Source organism: Aedes albopictus, chromosome 3 (genome assembly GCF_035046485.1).
Source record: "Aedes albopictus strain Foshan chromosome 3, AalbF5, whole genome shotgun sequence".
Classification (NCBI taxonomy): Eukaryota; Metazoa; Arthropoda; class Insecta; order Diptera; family Culicidae; genus Aedes; species Aedes albopictus.
In genome coordinates this window covers 151,672,089-151,698,156 of record NC_085138.1, presented here as the reverse complement: position 1 = coordinate 151,698,156, position 26,068 = coordinate 151,672,089, and the positions used below count along the sequence as shown (strand labels likewise).

At 40.1% G+C, this 26,068-nt stretch overlaps 1 protein-coding gene across 1 annotated transcript in view; it reads right to left on the bottom strand.

Annotated features, from left to right (window-relative positions):
* Window positions 1-26,068, bottom strand: part of LOC109404407 (steroid receptor seven-up, isoforms B/C) — a 222,657-nt gene that overhangs the window by 121,253 nt on the left and 75,336 nt on the right. The window contains exon 2 of the mRNA XM_029871920.2: window positions 18,584-19,126. Within this exon, the coding sequence (XP_029727780.2) occupies window positions 18,584-19,126 (543 nt within the window). The remainder of the gene's footprint in view (window positions 1-18,583; window positions 19,127-26,068) is intronic.

Genomic DNA, 26,068 nt, shown 5'->3' with positions numbered 1-26,068 from the left:
CAGTAGTTCGCAGGAGAAGATGGAAATATCCTGCCCCTCAACGCCTATCTCCCGGAGCAGCACATGTATCGACAAAGCTGATCCAGATCTACAACACCCCTCATCGACCGACTCCAACCTGCTGGACATGGAAGATAACGAAGATGATGGTATACAGATCGTTATCAACCCCCAAGAATCTTTAGCAAATAGCAAAGGATCCGAAGATAACAAGGGTTCTACGGAAGTCAAGGGGGCTCCGAGTAAGAAATTCCCCACACTCACACGCTCGCAGAGGAAGCAGCTTAGAACTCTCCGGGAGAAGGGAAAAGACCGGAATGAGGCCTTGTCCATAATCCTGAATAAGGAGAGCGAGCCCACTTCCTCAAAACGCTCGAGAAATGACCTAGACAAATCCGCCACAGAAGATCCCAAACAAAAAAGGGTGAAGCACCATCTGGATCCGAGAGAGCGCGCCCAACAGTCCTCAAACAGCGCGCCTCAGAAAAACGTCTCTGGACAACAAAACCCATCCATGAGGAAAACAACTGGTATCAGCTATAGTGATATAGCCAAAATCGTGAAGGTCGGGATAATACCCAAAGACATTCTCACCGTTCAACTCACTACAGCCCAGCTAGACCTTCTACAAGAAGCACTCCTGCTCAGAGTAGTTCAACAGCGAAACGAGCCAATAAAACCCAAATTCAACAACCTCATCTACAAGTCCGGTTATATGGTTCTAATCTGTAAGGATCAAGAGACTGCTGAGTGGTTAAAGAGAATATCCCCATCCATGAAACCCTGGGAAGGTGCAGAGCTGATGGCAATGGACGAAGTGGCGATTCCACGTCCAGAGATGATCCGAGCATTCTTCCCACAAAGCTCCAGCTATGACGACGACCGAATAAAGGCTCTCAAAATGACATTGTAACAACTAATTGGCGTATTGTGAAACGATCCATTCTGAAAGACATTCATGTCGAATGGATCTTCACAGTAGGGGGTGCGTCGATGGAAAAGTAGAAGAAGTCCAAATACACCCTCAACTACCGATTTGGTGAAATCCAACTAAGGAAGATTACAGATCAACCGACTGTCGATACCGCCAATCCGACTGGAAGGCCGACCCATGAGCAATCTGAGGAGGCCTCCTGTTCGGGCGAGGTCAGTAAATCTCACCCCAAAAGCACCATAAAGGCTAGTCAGTCCGCCTCTAAAGGAAAAGCTCGAAGCTTACATGCGACTCCCTGCTCTAGTGGTACCAAACCACCCTGATGATCCGCAACATCCAAAACCGGATAGTCGTCGTCCGGAAAAAAGCGGGAACCCCGGAAATGACGACTACAGTTCTGCAAGTGAACCTCCACCATGCTGAGAGCGCCACGGGTGTGCTCTGTCGGAGGTTCACCAAAGAGAATCTAACCGTGGCCCTCATTCAAGAGCCATGGGTCAATAAATCCAGAATACAAGGTATTCCACAACACTCATGTAAGTTGGTATATGATGACAGCCAGCTTTCTCCTAGAGCGGCTATTTTATTACATAACAACTGTAAATACTTTCCAATTTCAGAATTCATAAAAAGGGACATCGTATCTGTCAGGATGGAGGTACCTTTCGCTAGAGGGAGTAGCGAGATCTTGATGGTCTCGGCATACTTCCCAGGTGACGTGGACGAAATCCCTCCTCCAGAAATAGCACATCACGCCGTATGGGGAAGTACAAATATAAACACCAGAGGTGAGTACCTGTTACAGTTTCTCTCTTCCAAGAACATTGACATTTGTAATGTTGGTGACAAGCCCACGTTTGAAAACTCCATTCGTCAGGAAGTTTTGGACTTGACTCTATGTAGTCGGTCTATCTCTGATAAAATAAAAAACTGACATGTTTCTGAAGAAATATCAATGTCAGACCACAAACACATCATCTTCGAATGGGAATGGGGTCTAACGATAGAAAAAACGTTTAAAGATCCTAAGAAAACTGATTGGGAATCCTACTCAGCTATCCTACAATCCGAAGAGCACATAATAGAAAGTCACATTAAGTCCATTACACAATTGGAAGATGCGTCCAAATCCATTAAAAACAAAATCCTTAATGCCTACCAAGAGAGCTGTCCAACTAAATCAATTAGTTCGAGTAGAGATGCTCCATGGTGGAATAAAACTCTTGAGAAGCTTAGGAAAACTGCGCGTAGGGAATTCAATCGTGCCAAGCGAACCGGCGATTGGAGCCTATTCAGAAAGGCCCTGACGAACTACAACAAATAAATAAGATCAGCCAAACGGAAATCGTGGATTCTAATGTGTGAAAGCATAGAGAATACACCCGAAGTGGCCAGACTCCAAAAAACTCTTTCAAAAGACCATTCCAATGGTATGGGTAGCCTCCGAAAGACGGATGGTTCGCTCACTGAAGAGCCTAGCGATATACTGAGCGAATTGTTAAAGATCCATTTCCCTGAGTCGAGCATCGGCGACCAAGGCACTGGAATTGCTGTCTCAGATCCACAAGAGATCCAATCATGGGTTTCTGGATCTTAAAAAAGACGCAATAAAGGTTGCAAAGGAAGCTTTCACTCGGGCCAGGGTTGAGAGGGCTGTGAGATCTTTCGAGCCATTTAAGTCTCCTGGCATGGATGGAATATTCCCAGCGTTGATCCAAAAAGAGGAGAAAACACTGGTTCCACTCTTGGTTGAGATTTTTTGGGCGAGTCTGATTTTGGGGCATATACCCAACGATTGGCGTCAAATCCGGGCTGTCTTCATTCCGAAGGCAGGAAAGAGAGATAAAACCAACCCCAAAGCATTCAGGCCGATAAGTTTATCCTCTGTAATGCTCAAAATTATGGAAAAGGTACTATGTGAGTACATAAATCACAAATTTACGAAAGCAATGCCTTTGTCAAAAAACCAATGCACTTATCAAAGTGGGAAATTTACGATCTCGGCACTACATATAAAACAATTAATGCAAAAGAAATTGCTCTTGTAGCATTTCTTGATATTGAGGGCGCATTCGATAACACTTCTTATTCGTCTATAGGGTCAGCAATGTTGAGGAGAAAATTCGACCCTTGCATTGTTACCTGGGTACATACTATGCTAGCTAATCGAAAAATCTCCTCTGAGCTTAGCGGTTCATACATTACTGTTAAAGCAACAAGGGGGTGTCCGCAAGGCGGAGTGCTTTCTCCTTTGTTGTGGTCACTGGTGGTGGATGAGCTTCTAGACAGCTTAGAGAGAAGAGGCTTCGAAGTGGTTGGATATGCTGATGACGTTGTCATTATTGTACGATGCTAATTCGAAAGAGTTATCGTGGAAAGAATGCAATCTGCCCTAAATCACACTTTTTCCTGGTGTCAAAAGGAACAACTAAGCATAAATCCTACAAAAACTTCCATTATCCCTTTCACCAAACGGAGGAAGGTCCAACTGAAACCCCTTTTCTTGAATCAAACACAACTAGTTTATTCAAGCGAAGTAAAATATCTAGGTGTCATACTCGACGCAAAACTGAATTGGAACTCTCATTTTCAATCAGTTGTGCAGAAAGGTCTGAATACACTTTGGGTTTGTTCAAAAACCCTGGGTAAAAGATGGGGCCTAAAACCAAGTATGATCATGTGGATATATAAAACCATTGTCTGTCCCAGGACTACTTATGCTTCCCTTGTCTGGTGGCCTAAAACTAATGAGGCTGCTGCAAGGGTTAAGCTAAACAAAATCCAACGCACCGATTACATAGCCATCACTGGTGCAGTTCGTAGTACACCCACTTTGGCCCTAGACGCAATGCTTCACCTGCCCCGGTTAGATCAATTCATAAAGCTGGAAGCGGAAAAAAGTGCTCTAAGGCTAAAGAGAACAAAAACACTGCTGTCGGGAGACCTTACGGGTCACCTCAGCATATTAAATGAATTTGCCATAAATTCGCAATAGAAATTTGTAGTTACTGGATGGAAACGGTAGTCAATTATGACTCACCTTACGATGTGTTCATTTCTTCCTGCCAGGAGTGGGAAGGAGGTAGACTTAGCGTTCCAACAGGCTCTATAAATTCTTTCACAGATGGTTCAAAAATGAATAATCTGACAGTCTCCGGAATCTATGTCCCTAGAACAAAAATCTCGGTTCACTTAGGACAGTGGCCCACAGTATTTCAGGCGGAAATATATGCAATATTAGAATGCGTGTTATTATGCCTGAGGAGAAAGTATAGGTTTGCAAAAATATGTATTTTCTCTGACAGCCAAGCGGCACTTAAGTAGCTTAATAACTACACTTGTAACTCAAAGCTAGTGTGGGAATGCATTCTGGCTTTGAAAAACTTATCCATACGCAATCGAGTCTACCTATATTGGATCCCAGAACATACGGGTCTTGAGGGAAACGAGATTGCTGATGAGCTAGCAAGGAATGGATCCAATGAAAGGTTCATTGGCCCTGAGCCCTTCTGCGGGATCTCAGACTGCTCTGTAAAAAGGGAACTGAACAAATATATGGTCAGTCAAATCACATCAAACTGGAATGCACTTCCCCATACGAGCCAATCCAAAAGGCTCGTAACGATAAACCCCAAGAAAACCCAACAACTATTAGGTCTCAACAAAAGGGTTCTCAACATCTACACCGGTCTAATATCTGGACACTGCCCCTGCAGATACCATCTACAAAAGATCGGAGCAATCCAAACCTCAAATTGCTGCTTCTATGACGAGGAGAGGGAAACATCAGAACACATCCTCTGCTATTGAAGTGCACTCACTCAACGTAGGTTCAAAGTTCTCAGCAAGCCCTTTTTAGGGCCTGTTGACATATGGATCTTATCTCCCAAGGACGTGGTTGGCTTCATAAAGCTAGTCTCGCCAGAATGGGGGAGTCACATACTGTAACTCAGGATCTCTATTCATCAATAATAGATGGTCTTGAGTTCAGTCGATACCTAGGTATCTCAGTGACAAAAATGTTACTGAGATAACTTGCGTACCTCACAGCAAAAGGGTATATCACAATAGTTCTAAAATCTGGACGCAGTGATCTTCACCCGACAAACGAGAGAGAGATCATGTAATTGCTGCGCTAACTGGAGCAATGGTGCAACGGAACTTGTGTTTCTCCGAGACTATCAGCTGTCCTTCTTTAGGCTTTAGCTACTTGAGACTAAATAAGGGCGATGTTATAAAGATGCAATTGATTTGTTCTTCAATTCCCATCTATCTATATGGGTTCACAACATGCGTTTTTAACAGTAGTGTATTCTATGTATCTTTGCCCACAAAGCCGAGGCGGTAAACGCACGGCTATTCAGCATGACCATGCTGAGGGTGACGGGTTCGATTCCCGGTCGGTCCAGGATCTTTTCGTAAAGGAAATTTCCTTGACTTCCTTGGGCATAGAGTATCTTCGTGCCTGCCACACGATATACACATGCAAAATGGTCATTGGCAGAGGAAGCTCTCAGTTAATAACTGTGGAAGAGCTCATTGAACACTATGCTGAGATGCAGGCTTTGTCCTAGTGAGGACGTTACGCCAAGAAGAAGAAGAATGTATCTTTGCATTTGGCGTTTTCCAATCGATACTGATTGATACAAAACTGTTTCTATTGCTGTTGTTCTTGCTCTGCTTGATTGTAAAGAGTTTGAACTTGTCTAGCTTGGACAGTGGCTACGGTTGAAATAGCTCAGATCAATCATCAGCATAAAAGAACAGCAACGATCAATCTTTACAACTTATGCATTATGGTGTAGTCCAAGTGGTGTTAGTTCAAGAACCTTACTTTTTTAAGGGGAACTTCTATATAGGTTACCTTGTGAACCTGGTGTTATAGTCTAGTGCTCACATCTGTGTTAACAGTTCGCAAAAAGATGTACAATCACATGCTAAAATCTCAAATTATGGAATCACGCCTTGTAAAAATTAATGATTATACATTATCGGATCATATTAATGTTCGTCAATAGGTTTCTGGAACGATTGTCAGTGAAACATAAGCCTGGAGCTGAGTGAAAACCAGGTGCGATGCACAAAAACAAAACAGAGAGCACAAATTATTTGTTTTAAGCGATTCATAATCAAGCCTTTTCAGATATGTAATCAGTTATACGTTAAGGGTAAACGTCTTTTAATTCCGATTCAACAGTGCACCAGAACTTCAAATGCACAAATCTCAAGAAGCAAACTTCAAACAACAACAATGTAATTTTTATGTTGCTCTTGCTCACTTATAATTAGCTTAAAATAAGAAAATCAGAGGCGCTGGTTCTGTTTTTCATAAGATGTGAGTGCTTAAAATTGTGAGTTGGTAAATACAATAGTCGGCCATTTTGAGCTTCTAACAAGTCTGTCCTTAAGTATATTTTTAATAACCCACCACATACCCCCACACCAAAAAGCTCAAACGAATCACTGAGCTTCCTGGTAGTGGACGCATCTAAATTGTAGTTATATTAATTTCGGTGAAATTCTCAAATTCTACTTGAAAAAAAAAACGATTCTTATAAGCATTGGTATCGATCTTCGAAATTATCAATGATTCCGAATAAAAGTTCGTTTCATTGATCTATTGTTCTTTACAACTAATTAGGTATCTGTACATTTTAGTACGTCGGCATTTTGCGCCTACTGCTATCGGCGTGGATGATCTTTGTCACCATTTTTATTGCAGTTGTAGCTAGCATTTTGCTAATTTTTCAAACGAAAAATCCCTATCCCTTCAACTTCAATCTCTGTGTAAAGATGCGGAGAAGTCCTATCTACTTGGCTGGTGGAAAAGAGCAGCAGCATTAACTAACGGATGGCATTGCAAACGCCTCATAAAATTGTGAAAATAGGTGCGGAAGGTCAGCCCGGGTTCGGCACCGAAGCCAATCCTTCTTAGCTGCATGCAGCAGCCAGTTAAGCCACCCCTTCAAGAGGCGGCCGGCATGGCAGCGCAGCGGAGACAACAGCGATGACTGACTAACTGTGCGGCAGTCAGTCGACGTGTGAGTATTATCGCAATAAAACATAATCATCACAATAATCGTAAAAGGCGAAATTATTAATACAGTAAATTTTAGCAGGGGTATAAAGCTGGCGATTTTACGGCGCAGGCGAAGGCAAAGGATCATTGCATCACTGGCGGAGTCCATGCGCATTGTGCACGGACCAAGTTAGGTAGGTTGCGTCTTTTGTCCGAGCGCGAGTGGAGACAAAAACAACGCTCTCGTGTCAGCGCTATTAACTGTCAAATTCAATTAGAGCTGGACAAAGATTGGGTTTTTATTGCCTGGCGAGACCGAGGGTTTCCAATATCTATCTAAGCAGGCCTGTGACCAGAAATTCCTCCGTGAATCACGGCCTTCTACAGAAGATTTTCCAGGCACGTTTTAGGTTATGTCGGTGACGGGTAGGGGCTTCTTGATGTACGACTGACACTGCAATAATCTGAAACAGCAGCAACGATCGGCAGTCGTCTCGAGTCGCAGTCGTCTCCGCTGATGAAGATGGAAATTTCGCGCGCGCGAGACATGAATTCATGTTTCGCGTGTCTGTTTTGTTTTTCTCCTTGTAGGTAGGTACGTTTTTCGGTGCTTCCTCTCCGAAGCTTCTATCACCGCCGCGTCATCTTGAGCGCGGATCTTGCAGAGCCAGCAGAGCCAGGTAACGACAAGGGAGTGCATATTTCACTCTTTTCCCGGGTTTTTGTTTTGCATTTAACCCTTTCAAAACTGATGACTTAAAATGCGCAACTCTGGAGAACAAAATTTCCTTTGCTTTTTTTTTTCAAAAATTACAAGAAATTTTGAAGAAATTTTTGTTGAAACAAGTTTTGAGATAACATTATTGATAAAACTCGATTGAAGCACTCAACTAGATATTTATGAAATAAGTTGCAAAAACACATTCCTTCAGCACGAGTCGTACATTTATCTAATCGTTCATTTACATAGAACCAAGTCTAGATCATGTGTGATCCAGGGATTCCGAAGAAATTACGGGAGAAATGACTTACTATTTTAGGAAACTACTCCAGAGCAGAGATTCTTCCAGGAATAACTCCAGGAACTCATTAGAAATTCACTCGAACAATTTTTTTTTGGAAATTTTTTCAGAGTTGCCTTTAGATTTTTTTCCAATTATACTTTTGGACTCTTTTGATAATACTTCTAGTTTTTTAATTAAATTTTAATTTTATTTATGATGGACTTACCATCAAGAATTCTTTCAGTAATTCATCACGGGATTTTTTCTGAAACTCTTACATTTTTTTTCTCCCAGGGTTTTCATTGAAAAACTCTCAAGGGATTCCTTCAGGAATTTCTAAAGGAATTTCTTTTGAAGTTCTTCCGGAAATTCTTTCGATGAATTTTCCAAAATTTCCTTCGTAAATCCTTTCAATGATACTTTAAGGAGCTCTTTCGAGCATTCTTTTGGTAATTCTCTCGGATTTTTTGAAATTCTGCATGGATTTCATTATTTTTTGTCATAGAAAATGAATAAAGAAATCCACTAAAATTTGTATGAATAAGATGTTACTAAGGGTATTCTTCTAGGTATCCTTCTGATAGCTTTTCCAGAAATTAATTCGGGAATTTAACCAGGGATTCCTTCGAAAATTCTTCATGAATTTCTTCGGGAATTCTTCAAAGAATTTTAGAGATTTTGTCTTGAAACATACCTTTTTTGGAACATATCTTCAACCTTATTCTTGGTAAAGTAATTTGATTGGGCATCTTAGTATAAATAAATAAAATTAATGGCATACAATTTATTTGGAGCATTGCATGAAATTTCAAATGTATTCCCCAGAGTTGGTCTAAATCATCAGTAAGAGAATAAAGTCAGATATTTTTTTAAACTTTACCCATTCAATTAGATATCTGCTGAATTCTGCCATAATACTGTATATTTTCCAATAATGTTCAAAACAATCACCCTTCAAAAGTTAAATTTTCGAGAGGTTTCCTGGAGAAATCCGTGTATAATTTTGAAGAAAGTGTTCCTGATGAAGTCTCTGAAAAATATCTAGATAAATGTTTAATGGTTGATGGAATATCTACATCAATTGATATATCCGTGCAAATATTCGTTTCGTTGCGTCTCGATTAAACGTCTCAAAAAAAAAAAAAGAAATTCAGAGATATCCTTGAAAGTTTTAAGAAATCACCGCAGAAGAAATTGATGTATTCCCGGAGAAATCCTTGGATTTTTTTTCTAAAGAATTTCTTAAAAACATCACTTAGGGAGTTCCTGAAGTTATTCTTGAAAATTGTCTCTGCGTATTTTCGAAGAAATCTGTTATACTCTAAATCTGTTATCTAATCTTATATTTTAAAAATCCGTGGATACTTCTCTGAAAAATTCGATTCGATTTGAAATGCTGCGAGTAGTGCTTTCTGAATTTTTGAAGCAATCGCTGAATTTTGAAAGAAGAATTCTTAAAAAGCATTCCTAAAGAAATCAGTGAAAGTATTCCTAACAAGAGAAATACTATGGATTTCTGTAGGGATTCCATCAATATTGTTTTCAGACATTTTCACAGGTATTCGCTAGGAATTTCCCCAAGAGTATATTCAATTTTTTTCTTAGAATTTCTCCAGGTTTTCGGGGAGAGGAGAGACACGAGATTTCTTCCAAAACTACATCGGGGATTTACCCAGGAGTTCCTCTAGGTTTTTTTTTCAGAAACTTTCCATAGATTTCTCTGGGAATTCAACCAAGGGTTTATCATGAATTTTCTCCAGATTTTATCCAGGGGTTTTTACGAAAATGTCTTCAGATATTCCTCCAGAAGTTTGTTCAGAGATACCTTAAGGAAGCCTTCCGGAAACATCTCCAGAGATTACGCCGCGAATATCTCTAGGGATTTCTTAAGGACATACTCAAAATAGTTTTTTTTGCAATTCCTGTAGGCATTTTTCCTGGAATTTGTTTAGGGATTTATCCGGTAAGTTCTTGAATTTTTTAAAATTTTAACACTGGCAAATCTCGAAACAAAGTCGCCGTTTTCAGTATGCCGAACAACTTTGCTGAAAACTTCACACTTCTAGCCCAGTAGAGTTTCGAAATATTCGTGTTGGAACTTTTTTGACACTTGATCCCACCTAGCGGATAAACCACGAACCACAGACACTTTCGTCAGATAGTTCTCAGATTGCTGAACAATTTCCTCGAAGACGGCATCATTCAATTCCATCAGGTTTCTGAGATATAGCGGTTTGAATATTTTTAACACAAACGCAGCCTGGCGGACAAATCTAGAAACAATGTCACCGCTTTTGGATAGTTTCTTGCCTGCTTAACAAATTTTCCGAAGAAACTATTCTACTATCTCATCGGGATCTTGAGGTATACGAATCATGTGGACTAGGTACCCATATCCCCGGAATCCTAAGATAGAGGAGTTTTTCGGGACATTGTGAAATTTTCATCAAAATCCGAAAACAAAAAAGTTGTTTTGTGATTTTCCGAAGGTGAAAAATGTATATTGGCTGGATGAAGGTCAAATGATGTTCGTTGAAGAATGCATGGTGGCTCCAAAAGAGGATTTCCGCCATAAATCTGTGGAGGAAGCTCAATAATCCCAAATTTCTATCTTCCAGAAGTTCTCGAATGGCATTTACATATAACTCCATGCTTCTGGGGCCGTTTATCTGTGATTGTCTGAAACAAACATGGGAGAAACTGCAGCAGTTTATACAGCCTGTACATAACCAGTGGTGCCTTCGAGGTTACCTCCAAGTTACTCAATGAGTTACCAGCTCGTTAGATCCAAAGAAAATGAAAAAAGCTCCCAATATGAGTGCCTTTGCAAATTGAAACAAAAGTATTTCTATTTGCGCTCTCATATATGTTAGAAAATGCTTCTTAGTGAAATTAGAAATTCCGCTCTACTAGATACATGAATATTGCCTAGATGTTTTTTTTTTTGATAATTTTTCCGCTCTCCAGGCCCGTGCACAGAAAAGGCGGCAAGGGAGGGGCTTTTCCTTAGAAAAAATCAGGAAGCCATAACGAAGGATTCTTTTACGAAGTCATTCACATGTTTCTTCAGGACTGCTTTTAGCTACATATTCTTTCATTCAGTTTTATTCAGAAATTACTACAGGGATTTGGCAAGGGATTTGGTCTACCAATATTTATTTCAGAAACTCCTCCGGCGATTTTTAAGTAAGTTATCCAGGGCTTTCTAAAGGCACCTCCTCATGAACTTCTTCAGAAATTTCTTCGGAATTTTGTAAGGGTTTCTATGGATTCCTTCCGAAAGTCCACCAGGAACTACTTAAGAAATTCTTCTACAGTTTCGCTTGAAATAATTATCGAAAATTTCCCCAGAAATGCCTTCCGAAATGTCTACAGAGATTCTTTTAGAAATTATACAGAAAATTATTTCATAAATTCTGTCAGTGGCTTCTAAAAAAAAAACAAGCGGTTCTTTCAGAAAATCATTAAGATTTTGATTTTATTCAAAATTGCTTTAGGGATTCTATTGGAATTTCCCATATGAATGTGTCCAGGAATTTCTTCAAGAAAGTCGTACTGGATTTCCTCCTGAGATTTTTTGCATTATCACTTTCAGCAAGTCTGGCAGTAATTCCTTCTTAGATTCCTGCAGAAGTTCATACAAAAAATCCAGATATTCGTCCATGTATTTCCCCAGAATTTTATCCGACATTTCCTCAAAATACATTTTGAAAATTCCTGCACCTATTTTATAAGAAACTTATCCTCAAATATTTCAGAAATTTTCATGAGAAGTTTCTCCATGTATTTCTCCTGGGATCTCCTCCTGGGATTCCTTCAAGAGTATCCTTGGAATTTTTTGTCCCGATATTCCTCCAAAGATTCATTTAAATGTGCTTCCTAAAATTTTTAAGGCATTCTACTGCAATTCTACAAAAAATCATCAGAAATTCTTTCAGGGATTCCTTCACATTTTCATTCTGGGATTCTTTCTGAAATTCTTTCATGGAGATATTTTACCCTCAGGAACTTCTTCAGACTTTTGGGGATTTCTTCTGAAATTTCAGAAAGAGATTTCTTTAAATGTACTTGCACGGAGTTTTTCAGAAAATCATCTAAAAATTTCTACAAAATCCTTATTTGGGTTTTGTTTGAAAATTCCTTCAAGGGTTTCCACAAGAATTTCTTGAGAAAACCTTTCAGTGGTTCCTGCAGAAATTCATTCCACCATTTATTTTCAGATTGCTCCTGCAATTCTATCTGAACCATCCACCTTGAGATTTCATTAGAGATCCCTGCATAATTCATTCAGATGTACCTCCAGGGGTTTTCAGAATAACACTTTAAGTAAACCCTGAAGCAATTTGCAAGCAAATCTCCGGAGGATTGTCTCAAGAAATCACTTAAAATTCCTCTTGGAAATTTTAAGAAGAAATTCTTGAACATTTTCTAGTGTTATTCCGGAATAAAAAATCCTGAAGAAATTTCTGAAGTTATCTCTGGAGCAATGCCTATAGGAAACCCTTCTTAAAACTCTCAACATTCTTAACACTCTAACAGCTAAGAGAATACCTAAACTCCTTAGGATAACTCCTTAATTCCTACAAAAAAAAAATGTGAAAGAATTCTGGAGAAACGCTGCAAGTAATTCCAAGAAAAAATGCTTGAGAAATTTCTTGAAGGATTTTTGTAAAAATCTATGGAAGAATTCTGAAGGAATTATAGAAAAATGTCTTCAGGAATCCCAGACAAAGGTACTCGTGCAAATATTAAAGAAATCCTGTAACAAATTTCTATGTCATCCCCGAAGGGGTTTCTGAAGGAATCCTTGATACCTGGAGATACCTAAGAAATAAATCATAGGACATATTTCTTATAAAATTTCTGAAGGGATTTGTTCACCAAAATCACTGAAACCAGAAGACAATACTCGAGGAGGTCCTGCAGAAACAAAACCAATCCTGGAGGAACTATTTAGAGAACAACTGAAGAAATCTGCAGGCATTCCTTGAAAACTGCTAAGGAATAAACTTTGGGATAGTTTCTGCAGATTAAGAGAATCTTTGAAAAAAAAAATCTGAAGGAATCCTTGAACAATTAAAGCAATAGGAGATGCTCCATAGAGAATCTCTCAGCAAAATCTCTTGAAAAATTTCTAGTTGAACGAGAAAATCTCTGAATAAATGAGTATACTAGAAGGAACTTTAGAAAAAAATCAATCAACATATTCTGAAAATGTTTTTGGAGAAATTTCTGAATTTATACAGGATAACCCGAGAAGACTTTCTGAGAGAATTTCTGAAAAAATCTTTTGGAATCGCATCTTTCGAAGATACGTTTGGAGGAATTCCTAGAGAAACCCATGAAGAAATTTATATAAGATTTTCGTGAAAACTTTGTTTTGGAAAACTTTTGGAGAAATGGCATAGAAAAACTACTAGAGAAAAATCCGATTTTTTTTTCTTAAATAATTCTCTAAGGATTCTCATGAAGAATTTCTGAGGAAACCCGTGGACCAGTTTTCAAGATGATTTTGATTTTAAGAAATTTCTTGAGAAACTCCCGAAGAAGTCACAAGGAAAATTCCAGAAGCGGTCTTTGAATGAAATTTTTTGAGCAATTCCTTGTAAAATCATTTTAGGGAATCCTGCAAGAATCTTTTTTCCGTAAAATCATTTTAATAAATTCTGAATGAATCCCTTCAGTTCAGAAATTCAAGTAAAATGCCCTTTCTGCGATAATTACAGAAAAAAAATAATAGTCATTTTCTTGGAGGGGGCGTAGCAATTAAGAAGACGCTGAAATTTAGAAAACATGAGTAACCAACTTTGATTTTACCATGACAGCACTAACCTAATTAGGGTCATTCAGAGCTACTTAAACGTATGTTGAATAAGTGTGGTACTCAAGTAAACCCAACCGGTATCATTACAGATGAAATTTTGTGATTTCTGATAGGAACAACTGGTGGAACTTTGGGAGGATTTTCGGACATTTTGACGGAGTTTCAGGACGGAGCTCAGAAAATATTTCAGTTTGAGAACCTGGAGATTGTCTGTAAAGATCCATTGATAGAATCCCTACTCGTAGTAATTAGTTCTAACTTTCATGAAGTAAGTCGGAGTTCTTGAAAACATATTATTATTCGGGATGTTTTCAGAGTACTAATTGGTGGCTCCGAAAGAGGATATCCGTCAGAAATCTCTGCATGAAGTTCTATCATCATTCGAACGGTTATTTCTCACGGGTTCCAGGTCTTCTGACCGGATGCCATTTGACCGAATGTCATTTGACCGACTGTTATTTGACCGAATGTCATTTGACCGAAGACTGTTTGGCCGAACACTATTTGACGAAGGTCATTTTTACGAACGCAGTTTGGCCGAACGCCGTTTGATCCAAAAAGCAAAAGAATTGATGAACTAAAGTGCCAATGCTGTTGACGTTCCCTACAACAGTAAAACTGAAAAAAAACTACTATATTGGCATTCGGTCAAATGGCGTTCGGACAAGCGATATTCAGCCAAACGGCATTCGGCCAAATGGTCAAAAAAATTCAGAAGAAATATCAGACCTGTTTCAATCTGAATATGTTGTAATTTTCTGCAAAGATCAATTGATAGAATCAATCTGGGAGAATTCCTACTAGTAGCAAACTGTTCTAATTTTTATGAAGTTAGTCTGAGTTCTTTAATACATATTGTTTTTGGGGATGTTTTCAGAATAATCAGAATTCAGAATTCAGAGGATATCCGTCAGAAATCTCTGCATGAAGTTCTATCATCATTCGAACGGTTATTTCTCACGGGTTCCAGGTCCTCTGACCGGATGCCATTTGACCGAATGTCATTTGACCGAAGACTGTTTGGCCGAACACTATTTGACGAAGGTCATTTTTACGAACGCAGTTTGGCCGAATGGCGTTTGATCCATTACCGTTTAACCGCAAAAGAATTAATGAACTTAAGTGCCAATGCTGTTGATGTTCCCTACAACAGTAAAACTGAAAAAAACAACTATATTGGCATTAGGTCAAATGGCGTTCGGACAAGCGATATTCAGCCAAACGGCATTCGGGAAAATGGTCAAAACAATTCAGAAGAAATATCAGACGTGTTTCAATCTGAATATGTTGTAATTTTCTGCAAAGATCAATTGATAGAATCAATGTGGGAGAATTTCTACTAGTAGCAAACTGTTCTAATTTTTATGAAGTTAGTCTGAGTTCTTTAATACATATTGTTTTTGGGGATGTTTTCAGAATAATCAGTAGTGGCTCCGAAAGAGGATATCCGTCAGAAATCTCTGCATGAAGTTCTATCATCATTTGAGTGATTATTTCGCAAGGGTGCTAGGTCATTTGACCGAATGCCATTTGACCAAATGCACGAAAAATCGAAACACCATTTGACAGGAGAGTCATTTTGCCAAACGCCGTTTGGCCGAATGCTGTTTTGTCGAATACCGTTTGAACGCAAAATGATTGATGAACTAAAGTGTCAATGCGGACGTTTCCTACAACAGTAGAACTCGAATAAACAACTTTCGGCAACATCGTTCGGCCAAGCGATATTCAGCCAAATGGTTGAGAAATTCAGAAGAAATATCAGATGTTATTTATTCTGTGTAATTGTCTGTAAAGCTCCATTGATGGCATCAAGCTGGAAGAATTCCATCTCGTAGCAATCTGTAATAATTTTCATGAAGTAAGTCTGAGTTCTTTGGTACATTATTATTTGGGATGTTTTCAGAGAAATCATTGGTGGCTCCGAAAGAGGATATCCGTCAGAAATCTCTGCATGAAGTTCTATCATCATTCGAGTGGTTATTTCTCAAGGTTTGCAGGTAATTTGTCCGAATGCCATTTGACCGAATGCTGTTTGGCTGTAGACTATTTGACGGAAGGATAATTTTGCCGAACGTCGTTTGGCCGAAAGCCGCTTGGTTGAATACCGATTGACTGCAAAAGGATTGATGAACTAAAGTGTCAATCCTTACTTTCCCCAAAACAGTAGAACTCGAAAGAACAATTACATATTGGCATTCGGTCAAATGGCGTTCGGCCAAGTGATATTCAGCCAAACGGCATCCGTGAAATGATCAAACAAAATTTTCAATTAATTGGTGTTTCTGGAGGAATTTCTGGATGTGAATTTTTACTAAAAATCTCGTGTCTACTGAATTGCAAAAATTGAACTTCAAAATTTCAACTTTTTTTTAAGTATTCTCAACCAGTTCCGGAATCAAAAGTAGAATATTTTAGTGGAGCACTGTACAAAAACTCGTTGGGCGTTTCACAAAGTGTTGTTAGAAAATTTGATTTGCAAATATTGCCGAGAACCCTTTTTAAAAAACAATCTGCAATTCTTCTAAGAATTCAACCAAGGAAATATAGGAGATAAGATTTCGTTAACATTTATTTAAACAAGTTTTCTAGAAATCAAATCTTGGCATTTAGAGAATTCTAGCAAGGGACAGCGATTCCTCTAGAAGTTTTCCTAAGATATTTCAGATAACTGCATTTGAGAAAGTCTTCTAGAATCAGTAAGGAGTAAACGACAACGGCGTAGCCAGCTTTTTCTTCTTTCTTGCTCATTCTCTTAAAGAAACGCGAGAAAGAGCGGAATGAAACCAGGGGCGACTGGCCGCTCCCTCCATCCCTCTGTATCGCGTGTTTGTTTAGGAGAATGATCCAGAATAATAGAAAAAAAAACTGGCTACGCCGTTGGTAAACGATCTGACGTCTGGCCTGTGTCACTTGATAGTTGGTCAGGTTTCAAACATGGATCCCTGCCAGAAAATGATCAAAACATTTTAAAATATATAAGTGTTCAGTAATATATGTGTTCAGACATGTTGTCATAGAATCAAACCCTCAATATTCCTTTAATTTCCCTGAAGAAGGCCCAATGCATGAGTCGAAACGTTGGATCGAATAAAATCAAGCTCCTTTGATCCGATTTGCTGGAAATACCACTTTTTGAGGATAATGATTAAAAAAAACTTGAATTCTCAAAAAAAAAAAAAAATACATGGTACTGAAAGGGTTAACCAAGTGACGGCAACCCTGCCTGACAGGGATGGGAGATAAAGAAGAGCGGATCCGTACGGTGTTTATTTGGAATTTTCGCGCAGAAAATTCCTGCTCGTTTTCTTCTCCGACACGACGGACGACGTGAATCGCTTCCTGAATGGTTACGGCAACAACGACGGAGGGCGAAAAAGAACCGGCACAAGATTTATGCCATCGAGGAGGTAATCCGATTGAGCACCAATTTAAAGATCTAGCAACGGACTTAACAACCCGAAATCAACGCGACGACTTCGATTCGACGGACGGACGAACGGACGGTCTAATTTCTTTGCCTACTGCAAATGCTCTCGATTTGTTTTATGACGACTTGTACCGAGACGAGACGGAAACGATCTAAGCAGGCTTCGCGCGGACGCGATTTTGTACTACAGCCTACTACCTCTACACCGTTTCTACCGTGCATTTGAGTTTACTTTTAAAGAAATCTAAACCGAAACCATAAATGCATCTGTGTTCTAATTAATCTACATTGAAACGACAGTTTTTTTGTTACAATTTCTGGAAAACAAACTCGACGATTTATTGTTCTTGCATTTTTGGTTCGGTACAATACGGTCACGATAAGCTACATCTAACTAAACGTAACGAATAAATTAAATAAATACAGCAATAAATAATACGTTACAAGCTATGTAGGAAGTTTATACAGCACAATTACAACGTTTACAGCTAATTTGGTAACAAGTATTACAACGCTTCAAGTGCTACCAGTCGAACCGTCATAACACCGCGACTTTGGCCTCTATACATCTAGCATTCTAGCATTCTATCGTTCTATCGTCTACTCCAAGGACTGTACGGAGAAAACTTGTAATCGGCACTACTGTTGAGATACTTGGACCCCGAGGTCCCCTGCAGGCTGCCGTTCGCGTACGGACTGAAGATTCCCCCGGAACCGAACCCGGCCGCTCCGAACGGCGACGAACCGACTCCGTACGGACTGCTGCTGCTTAGGTTGACAAAGTCATCCAGCGTGCCGTGGTAGGACCGGTTCGGGGTCGCTTGGAAGCTGAACAGCGATGCCGGCAGGGGCGGGGTCTTGGATTGTGCGCTACTGCCGAAAAGGGCACCCACACCGGCTGCTGTGATTGCGTTACCTGCTGTTCCGGTGGAGCCAGACTCGCTGCTGGCCACCGGAGGTAGATTGTTGTTGGCGGTTTTGAGATCGTTGTTGTTCAACGGGGTCGTCGAACTGCTGGAGCTGACGGCGGATGTGGCTTCACTGGCGGCAGTCGCCGTTGTCGTTACGGAGGGTGACGCCAGTGAAGTCGGGGCTTTCTCGGCAACCGCCACCGTCAGCGATCCAGACGAGGACGACCCGGAGACGTTGTTGAGCGAGGAGTTCCCGCTGCTGCTATTGGTAGTGTTTATGGAAGTATTTGGTGATAAGCTACTATTGTTAGTTGTGTTAGTGAGTGAGTGAGAGGAGAGATGGTACATTTGCATCTGCACCAGATGGATGAGATCGGATTCGGATTGCAAGGTTTGGAGTGTGGAGCTGGTTTTTGCAAGCAGTGCGTGGACATCCCCGAAGAGATAGTCCAGCATTTTACCTGTTGTGAATAGGACTATTGCTTTCAGACAGGAATACTCGGCAGAGTCAACGTGCAGCGCCTTCAGTTTCTCGACCTGTTCCTGGAATATCCGGATGTGGTCCATGAAGGCGACCACACGATCGGCGGCCATGGGGGATGCGTGGAGGCCGGCAGCTGCCAGCAGGGGTGCCACATGCAGTGGCATCGAACACTGGGACGCGTTCAGCACAAACAGTTCAGACCAGACAAGCCTCAGTAGCGCGACCTGGTCCGTCACTTGGAGATCCGGAAAGAAGGGGATATTGCGGGCCCACTCAACGGCAGAGAACAGTAACCGTGCTGCCAGTTCGCAGATATTGTCGATGCCCATGATGTTGTTCGTCTGCATGCACTGCCCGTACCGAGAGGTGGGGTACGGTTCCGCCCGGAGCAGTAGCGAGATGTAGGAACTAAGATACGAGTGCCCATTGAAACCGGTGACGGCGTCCCCGTTCGGTATCGAGTACTGGCCGTAGGGGAGGCCCGGCGGTTGCGACGGTGGAACGCGACCTCGTTGCACGGCTGCAAGAAGAACGGAGAAAAAGTGAAAAGAAAATGAGGTTAGAATGATTGTCACCTTTTGGAGTACAGGCAAAGGCATGTGTTGTACAAGCTACCCCTGAAGGGTTCCCAGAACAAAAAAGAGACGCAATCGCTGTCGTTGGAATTGATAATCTGCTCATTAGCAATTCAGAGCCATGTGTTGAAAATCGATTAACGCATGCGCGCGCAAGTGTTTTCTTAGAGTCGAGTACCAGCACCACCAGGACTGTCATTTCGTTGCGGAGCTGTGCGCGATATTGTAATTCAATTTCATTTGTTTAGCCATCGATTTAAATATTCATATTCCAACAAGGGTACTTTTTTGTATGGCGCATCGCCATCGTCGTCATTACTGTCATTTCCATGAGCTCCACTTGAAGGTAAGCTCGAACGAACGAAGCAGGCCACATCAAGAAGGCAAAAAGCAGAATTGGTTGACAGCTCGCCTACTGCGCGACGCGAGTATTATGTTGTAATTGTGATCCGATCCACTCCGCGCGGGTCGAAGCTTGCTCAACCACAAAAAGTCGTACTAAGCCGTCCATTAGCGATGATTACGGTCGTCGCAGCAAGCGCAGAAGTTGTACTTTGAAACCGAGGCTTATCAGTGTTTGTATGTGGAGGAAGAAAAAAAAAACGAGGCGCTGAGCCGGAGGCGGCTGATAACAAGTTGGGTCGCTATCAACGCGGTCACAGAGCAGCCGCCATGTTGATCCACGGCGAACTTTGACAGAATGGCGGGCAAATAGCGTGAGAATCTGCGGCTTGTAACCAAGGGGTCATAACATCAACGCGCCGCCGCGTGGCCTACTTGACCGCCGACATCGCCGCCATCACCTCTCTCTCAAGAAGATGAGTAATGATGTCAATAAAAATAAAACAAGACTCATTACACTTTTCTCGCTTGCGCGAATCGGTTTGGACGGCTGCAGCAGCAGCGTCCAGCGAGAAGAAAAATGACAAGACTTTGTTTTTGTTGCAAAATGCCGCCCGCTTGGTTCGCGGAAAACCCTTAACATTTTTTCAATAAGAATTCCACCAAATTCGTTCAGAAGTTGCTTTAGGAATTCACCAAGAGGTTCATCAAAGAACTCTTTCAGATGTTGCAAGAGGATCGTTGGACCTCCGGGTATTATTTCTAAAAGATTTGAGGGAATTCGTCAACAAGTTCTTCCGAGAATGCTCCTACTGGAATCCGCAATTCGGGATTCTTATCTCAAAACGTTCCCCAGCAGTGAACTTTTTCACAAGTTCATCCGACAACTTTTCGGGACCCGTGGCGTAGTGACTACACGTTCACTTCATAAGTGCATGGTCATGGTCATAGATACGATCCCAGCCCCGGCACTTGCAATTTTTTTGTCAGTTGCTTTTCCCCCCGAGAGCGGCTGACACCTGATCCTCTTCGGGAGCATATGCTCTAACGGACCCGGAAACTTGGATATCGGGTAACGGCAACTCATAATGCACCCCCAATCGGACTGGAAAAGGAACAAGAGCCATACATCAACATCCTCGTGCTCATTATTCTACTATGGACAGGGTAGAAAAGTGACAGTATTTTTTCAAAACAAAAAAAAAAGATGTTCAAAAATCGCTTCTGTAGCTCTTTTGGAAATTCCTTCGAGAATTTTAGGGTTTGTCAAGATGCTGCCGTCTTAAATATAAATTATATACATTCAGAAGTTCTTTAAGAAATTCCTTCGAGAATGTATAGGAAAGTTCTCTCGATATTACTCTAAAATGCATCTCTGGCAATTCATTCAGAATGTCCACTGATGATTCTTACAGAAATTCAGTTGAGAGTTCTTCCTGAAGTTCCTAGAAAAGTTCATCCAGGAATTATTCATGCAGTAATTCCATGAGTTCTCTTAAAAGTTCTTCTAGAAATATTTGCAAAAGTTGCTCCGGGAGTTCGTTCAGAAGTTCTTTGCGGCATTTTTTCCATTTTTTTTTTGAATTCTTTGAAAAGTTTAACCGAAAGTTCCACAAGGAATTATTTAAGCAACTATTTCACGAATTCTCCCCAAAGTTCCCCCGGAAATTTTGGAAATTTTGCACAAATTCTTGCGATTTTTTCAAAAAATGATACTCTAAAAATTGTTCCAGAAGTTTTTGAAAATTATTCAGTTCCTTTATGAATTTTTAAAAACATTTTCCAGAGAACTATCCCAGATTTCTCAAATACTCTTCATAAACTCACTGCAATGTTTCTCTAGGAGTTTATTCAAAAGTTCTTTCGGTTTTCAGTCGAGCAGCACGCATTCGAGAATTCTTCCTGAAGTTCCGTCAAAAGTTCTTACACTAGGTATTCAGGGAATTTTTCCAGAAAACATTCTTCAGAAAATTCACCAGAAAGTGTTTTTTTAATATTTACAGTTGTTCTTTTGGGGAATGAGGTAGATAAGACTTAATAATTTCCTACAAGGATTTCTTCAGAACTTTTATTAAGGATCGCTTACTGGATACTGCAGCAGCATCTACAAAGATTTCTTCAGGAGCTTATCCAATAATTTCTATAATAATTATTGCAGAATTTACTTTACTTTAGAAATAAATTTTACTGAAAATTTTGCAAAGTTTTTTCTTGGACATATTTTACCGAAACTTAGCAAAATGACTAGCATTAATGGATTCTCCCAGGACTCCTCCATGGATTTCTCCATGGATACTTCCAAGGAAATCTTCAAGAAATCTAAAAGAAATCCTCTAAAGGGCTCCTCTAGAAATGTGTCCAATGGCTTCTCCAAAAATTCCAAAATTCCATCTGGAATTCTTTAGAAATTTACCCGGAGAAACTCTTCAGGTCTTCCGAAAATCTGGTAAAACTTCTTCAGATTTTTTTCTGGGGAGACTTCCAAAGATCCCTTCAGGAATTCTTCCCAGGATTTCTCGGGGAATACGCAGAAGGGTCATCCGAGTATTTTCAAAGGATTTTTTCAGAATTCTTCTCCAAACTCTTTCAACGATTGTCACAAAGGTAACCACAATTTCCTCGAAGATTTCACCAAAAATTTCTCCAAGGAATCTCTGATTCTTTAATAAATTTTCAAGAAATTGAGCTCTTCGATAAAATTCTGGAGAAATCCTTCCAAAAATTCTTGGAGAAACTGTGACATCATTTCTGGGTGTATTATGTACGAAACCTAGGAGAGTTCAAGAGAAATCGTTGGTAGAATACTTGGAGAGATCCCTTTGGATTTCAGATGAATACCTCCAAAAGTTCTTCCAAAAGACTTTCCGGATTTTTCTTCAATAGTTCCTCCGAGAATTCTGCCAGAAGTTCTCGCGGGTTTTTCGGAAAATTTTTCCGGTAGCTCTACTAAAAACACTTCCAGTTGTTCCTTCGGGAAATCATCTAGGTAAATTTCCACAAGCATTTCTTCAGAACTTTTTTCAAGGATTCCTCCAGGAACATCTTCAAAGATGCCTGCAAGAATTCATCCAAGGATTTCTGTAATATTTTTTCAGGATTTTTTTTTTCAGAAGTCTCTCCAACGATTGTTACCATTAATTTTATAGAAATTTTCCCAAAGATTCCTCTAGGACTAGGACCTATTTTGCCAGGATTTGAAAAAAATAACTAAGCTTGATGGATTCTCCCAGGAATTATTCTTATGACTCTACCACGATTTTGTCCATGAGAATACCTTCAAGGACGTTCTCAAGAAATCTTTCAGTAAGGGAGAAAAATCGGGGCTCCTGTAGGATTGCTTCCAAGGACTGCTGCAGGAATTCTTCCGAGGAAACCCCACGATTTTCTAAAAAAATCTTCTGCAATTCTTTGAAAAAAAATCAACAGAGTTCCCCACCAAGTTCTCTAAACATCTCCAAAAGACTCCTTCAGCAATGCTGCTAGGGAGCTTTCCAATGATTCCTTCTGGATTTTTTCCAAGTTTTTTTTTCAAAAACTCTTAAAAGGGTCATCCAAGTATTTTTCATACAATTCCAATTATTTTTTTTAGAATTTTCCAAAAATTTGTCGCCAAACTCGTCCAAAGGCTATCACGAAGATACCACCAGATTTTCCTCGAGCCTTTCGCCAGGAATTCCTCCAAGGAATTTCCAAAGAATGTTTCGTAGAGTTCTTCAATAAATTTTCAAGTAATCGAAATTTTTGAAAAAAAAAAAAAATTATCGAAATCCTTTACAAATTTTTGGAGAAACCGTTGACCGCTGGACGTGATCCAGCACAAAATCTGGGGGAATTCAGGAGACATTATTGAAAGAACATTTGCAAAGAATCTTTTGGATTAGAAAAAAACTAAAGGAAAGCCTGAAATGGTTTCAGAAACGATCATTGGAAGTATTCGTGAGGGGTTCTTAAATGAATGCCTGGAGGAATTCTAAGAATAATACCCTGAAGAAATTCTTAAAATAATACCAGGAGGAATCTTAACATGAATTTGCAGTGTATTCCACGGCAAATTTTTAGAATAAATCATTGGAAGCATTTCCGAAAAAAATCCTAGGGTGAATTCCAAGAACGAAATAAGTGTAGAAATAGCAGTACACAGAAATAAAAATTAAAAAAAAAAGACTCTCGAAATAATTCCATGAGGTATTCTTGAAACTTTTCCTCAAGCAATTCTAGGAAAAATCACGGGGACTTCCATCTTGTATCCTTGAGGGCATTCTAGGAAAACTCCCTTGAAGAATTTTAGCGGATTCGTTGAAAACATTTCCAACTTTTTATGGAGGGGTACCCTAGAAAAAAAAATCTTGAGAAATTATTGGAGAATTTGCAAGTGGAATCCTTAGAATAATTTCTGAAAGAATCCTAAAAAAATATTGAAAAAAAAAGTTTTCGAAGCAGTCCTTAGAAAAAAAAAACAAAGGATTATAAACATCCAGAGGTGATTCTTGAAAGAATTAATCGAGAATTGTAAAAAGAACTAGAAGAGGATTTGCAAAAGTTCCTGGAGATTTTATTGAGGCAATCCCTAAAGGAATCCCTGAAATAATGCCTGGAACAATGTTAGAAAAAAATCCTGGAAAAACTCAAGAACGAATCATGAGTAGTTCAAGGAGAATTATTGGTAGAATTTTTGTGGAGCTCTGGACATAATTCTTGGTTGAACGAATCCTATGAAGAATTTCTGGGATAATTCAATGGATAAGTCCTCACAAGAGTTCTTGCTAGAATTCCTGGAGAAGTCCTAGATGACGGCTGGATCTGTCCGGTTTTATCTCCAAGATGTTGTACTACGTTCCCGAGCAGCGTAGGCGGAAGTAGGATGCAAATTCTGAGTTGGGAATCTTTATTGGCTTTACACGCCAGTCGCAAAGAAATTGAGTGTTCATAAGAAGGACGAATACAGTTCAGATAGTTCGCAATGATGTTTTTAAAAGGAAAGAGAAACAGTTTTTGGCAGAAGTTCCAGAGCATGGGTTTTCGGGAAGCCGGACAATGAAGAAGATGCTGATTAGTGATGAGCCGAGTTCAGAGAGAGTAGAAGACCGGGCCAAAAGAAATCTAATTAGCTGATGGAGCTGACGGAGAAAAGGAAGATGCTGCAGAAGCCGAGTACAACGATGACTTCTTTTGTTTTTTATTTCAGAAATTTCTTTAGAAATTTCACCAGGCAGTGGGAGATTTATCTGGAATTCCTCTGAAAATTTAATCAGTAATTACTCCAGAAATACCTGTAAGAATTCCTTCCGGAATTCCTAAAGAATTCCTTCCGGAATTCGTAAAGAATTAATTTCAGGAATTCCTCTGCAAATCTTCCAAGAATTTCTCCAGAAGTTACTCTGCATGCTCCTCCAGGAATACCGCAAGTAATTCACCTAGATTTTTTCCCCTGGGAATTCCTTTGAGTATTTCTTCAGGAATTCATCTTAAAAGATTCCAAGGTGCTTTTCCAAGAATTTTGAAAAGAATTTCCTTGTGAATTCTTCATCGGTTCTTCTGGGAAATCTTCCAGAAATTACTATGCGAGTTGCTCCAGGAATACTGCTGGGAATATTCATAGGAATTCTACAGGGAGCTTCTCCAGGATTTTTTCAAAAATTCTTTCGAAGTTTCTCAAAAAATGACACCAGAATTTACTCTTGAAATTATCAAAGGTTTCGTTGCGAATTCCTTCTGGAATTTCTCCATCAAAATCGTGGGATGTTTTTCTAGGAATTCAGGATTTTATCCAAGAATTTCTCTGTGGATTCATCCAGAGGTTGCTCTGAGATGAACTGTGAAATTCCTTCGTTTTTTTTTCGATGCTCCCCAAGAATTCGTCAAAGAACTACACCAGAGGACTGTCATTGAGAACTTTTCAAGGAAATTTGTCGGGGAATTTTTCTATAGATTCTTCTTGACATTTTTCTTAGAATTTGGCGAGGAATCCCTTCAGGATTCCGTCCAGGTATTGCTTTTAGAAATTCATCCAAAAATTGCCTTCAGGTTTTCCTCTCCAAATTCTTCCAGGCGTTTCTCTGGCGATAGCTCAAATCTAGGAGGTGATTAAATTCGGGGAGAGGTAGTTCTATTTAGTATCGCTCCATGGAGGAAGAATTCCGTGTTGAACATCCCTTGGGAGCTTACGAACCTGTGTCCTGGTGACACCTTGAAGTCCAAGCGATTGCTGAAGAAGAAAATAATGATCACGGTCGGTCAGTTCGACATGTGGATCCATCAGACGAATGCTGCCACCCTTTGTTAAGGAGGAGACCTACCAGGTGAAGAGATTTCCTCGGAACAGCCCGAGGGGTTTGTTCAGAAGAATCCACGAAAGATTTGTCGCTTGAGAAAGATGCTGTACGGTCTGAAGCAGGCCAGTCGTGTCTGGAATGTGAAACTGGCCACCGAGCAGAAGCGGATAAGTCCGCAAACGATTTAGTAACGATCCTTGCGACGATCCTACATGACGATGACGTTGACGACCTGTTACTGTCCACGAATCATCCAGGGTCTCGATCCAGGGT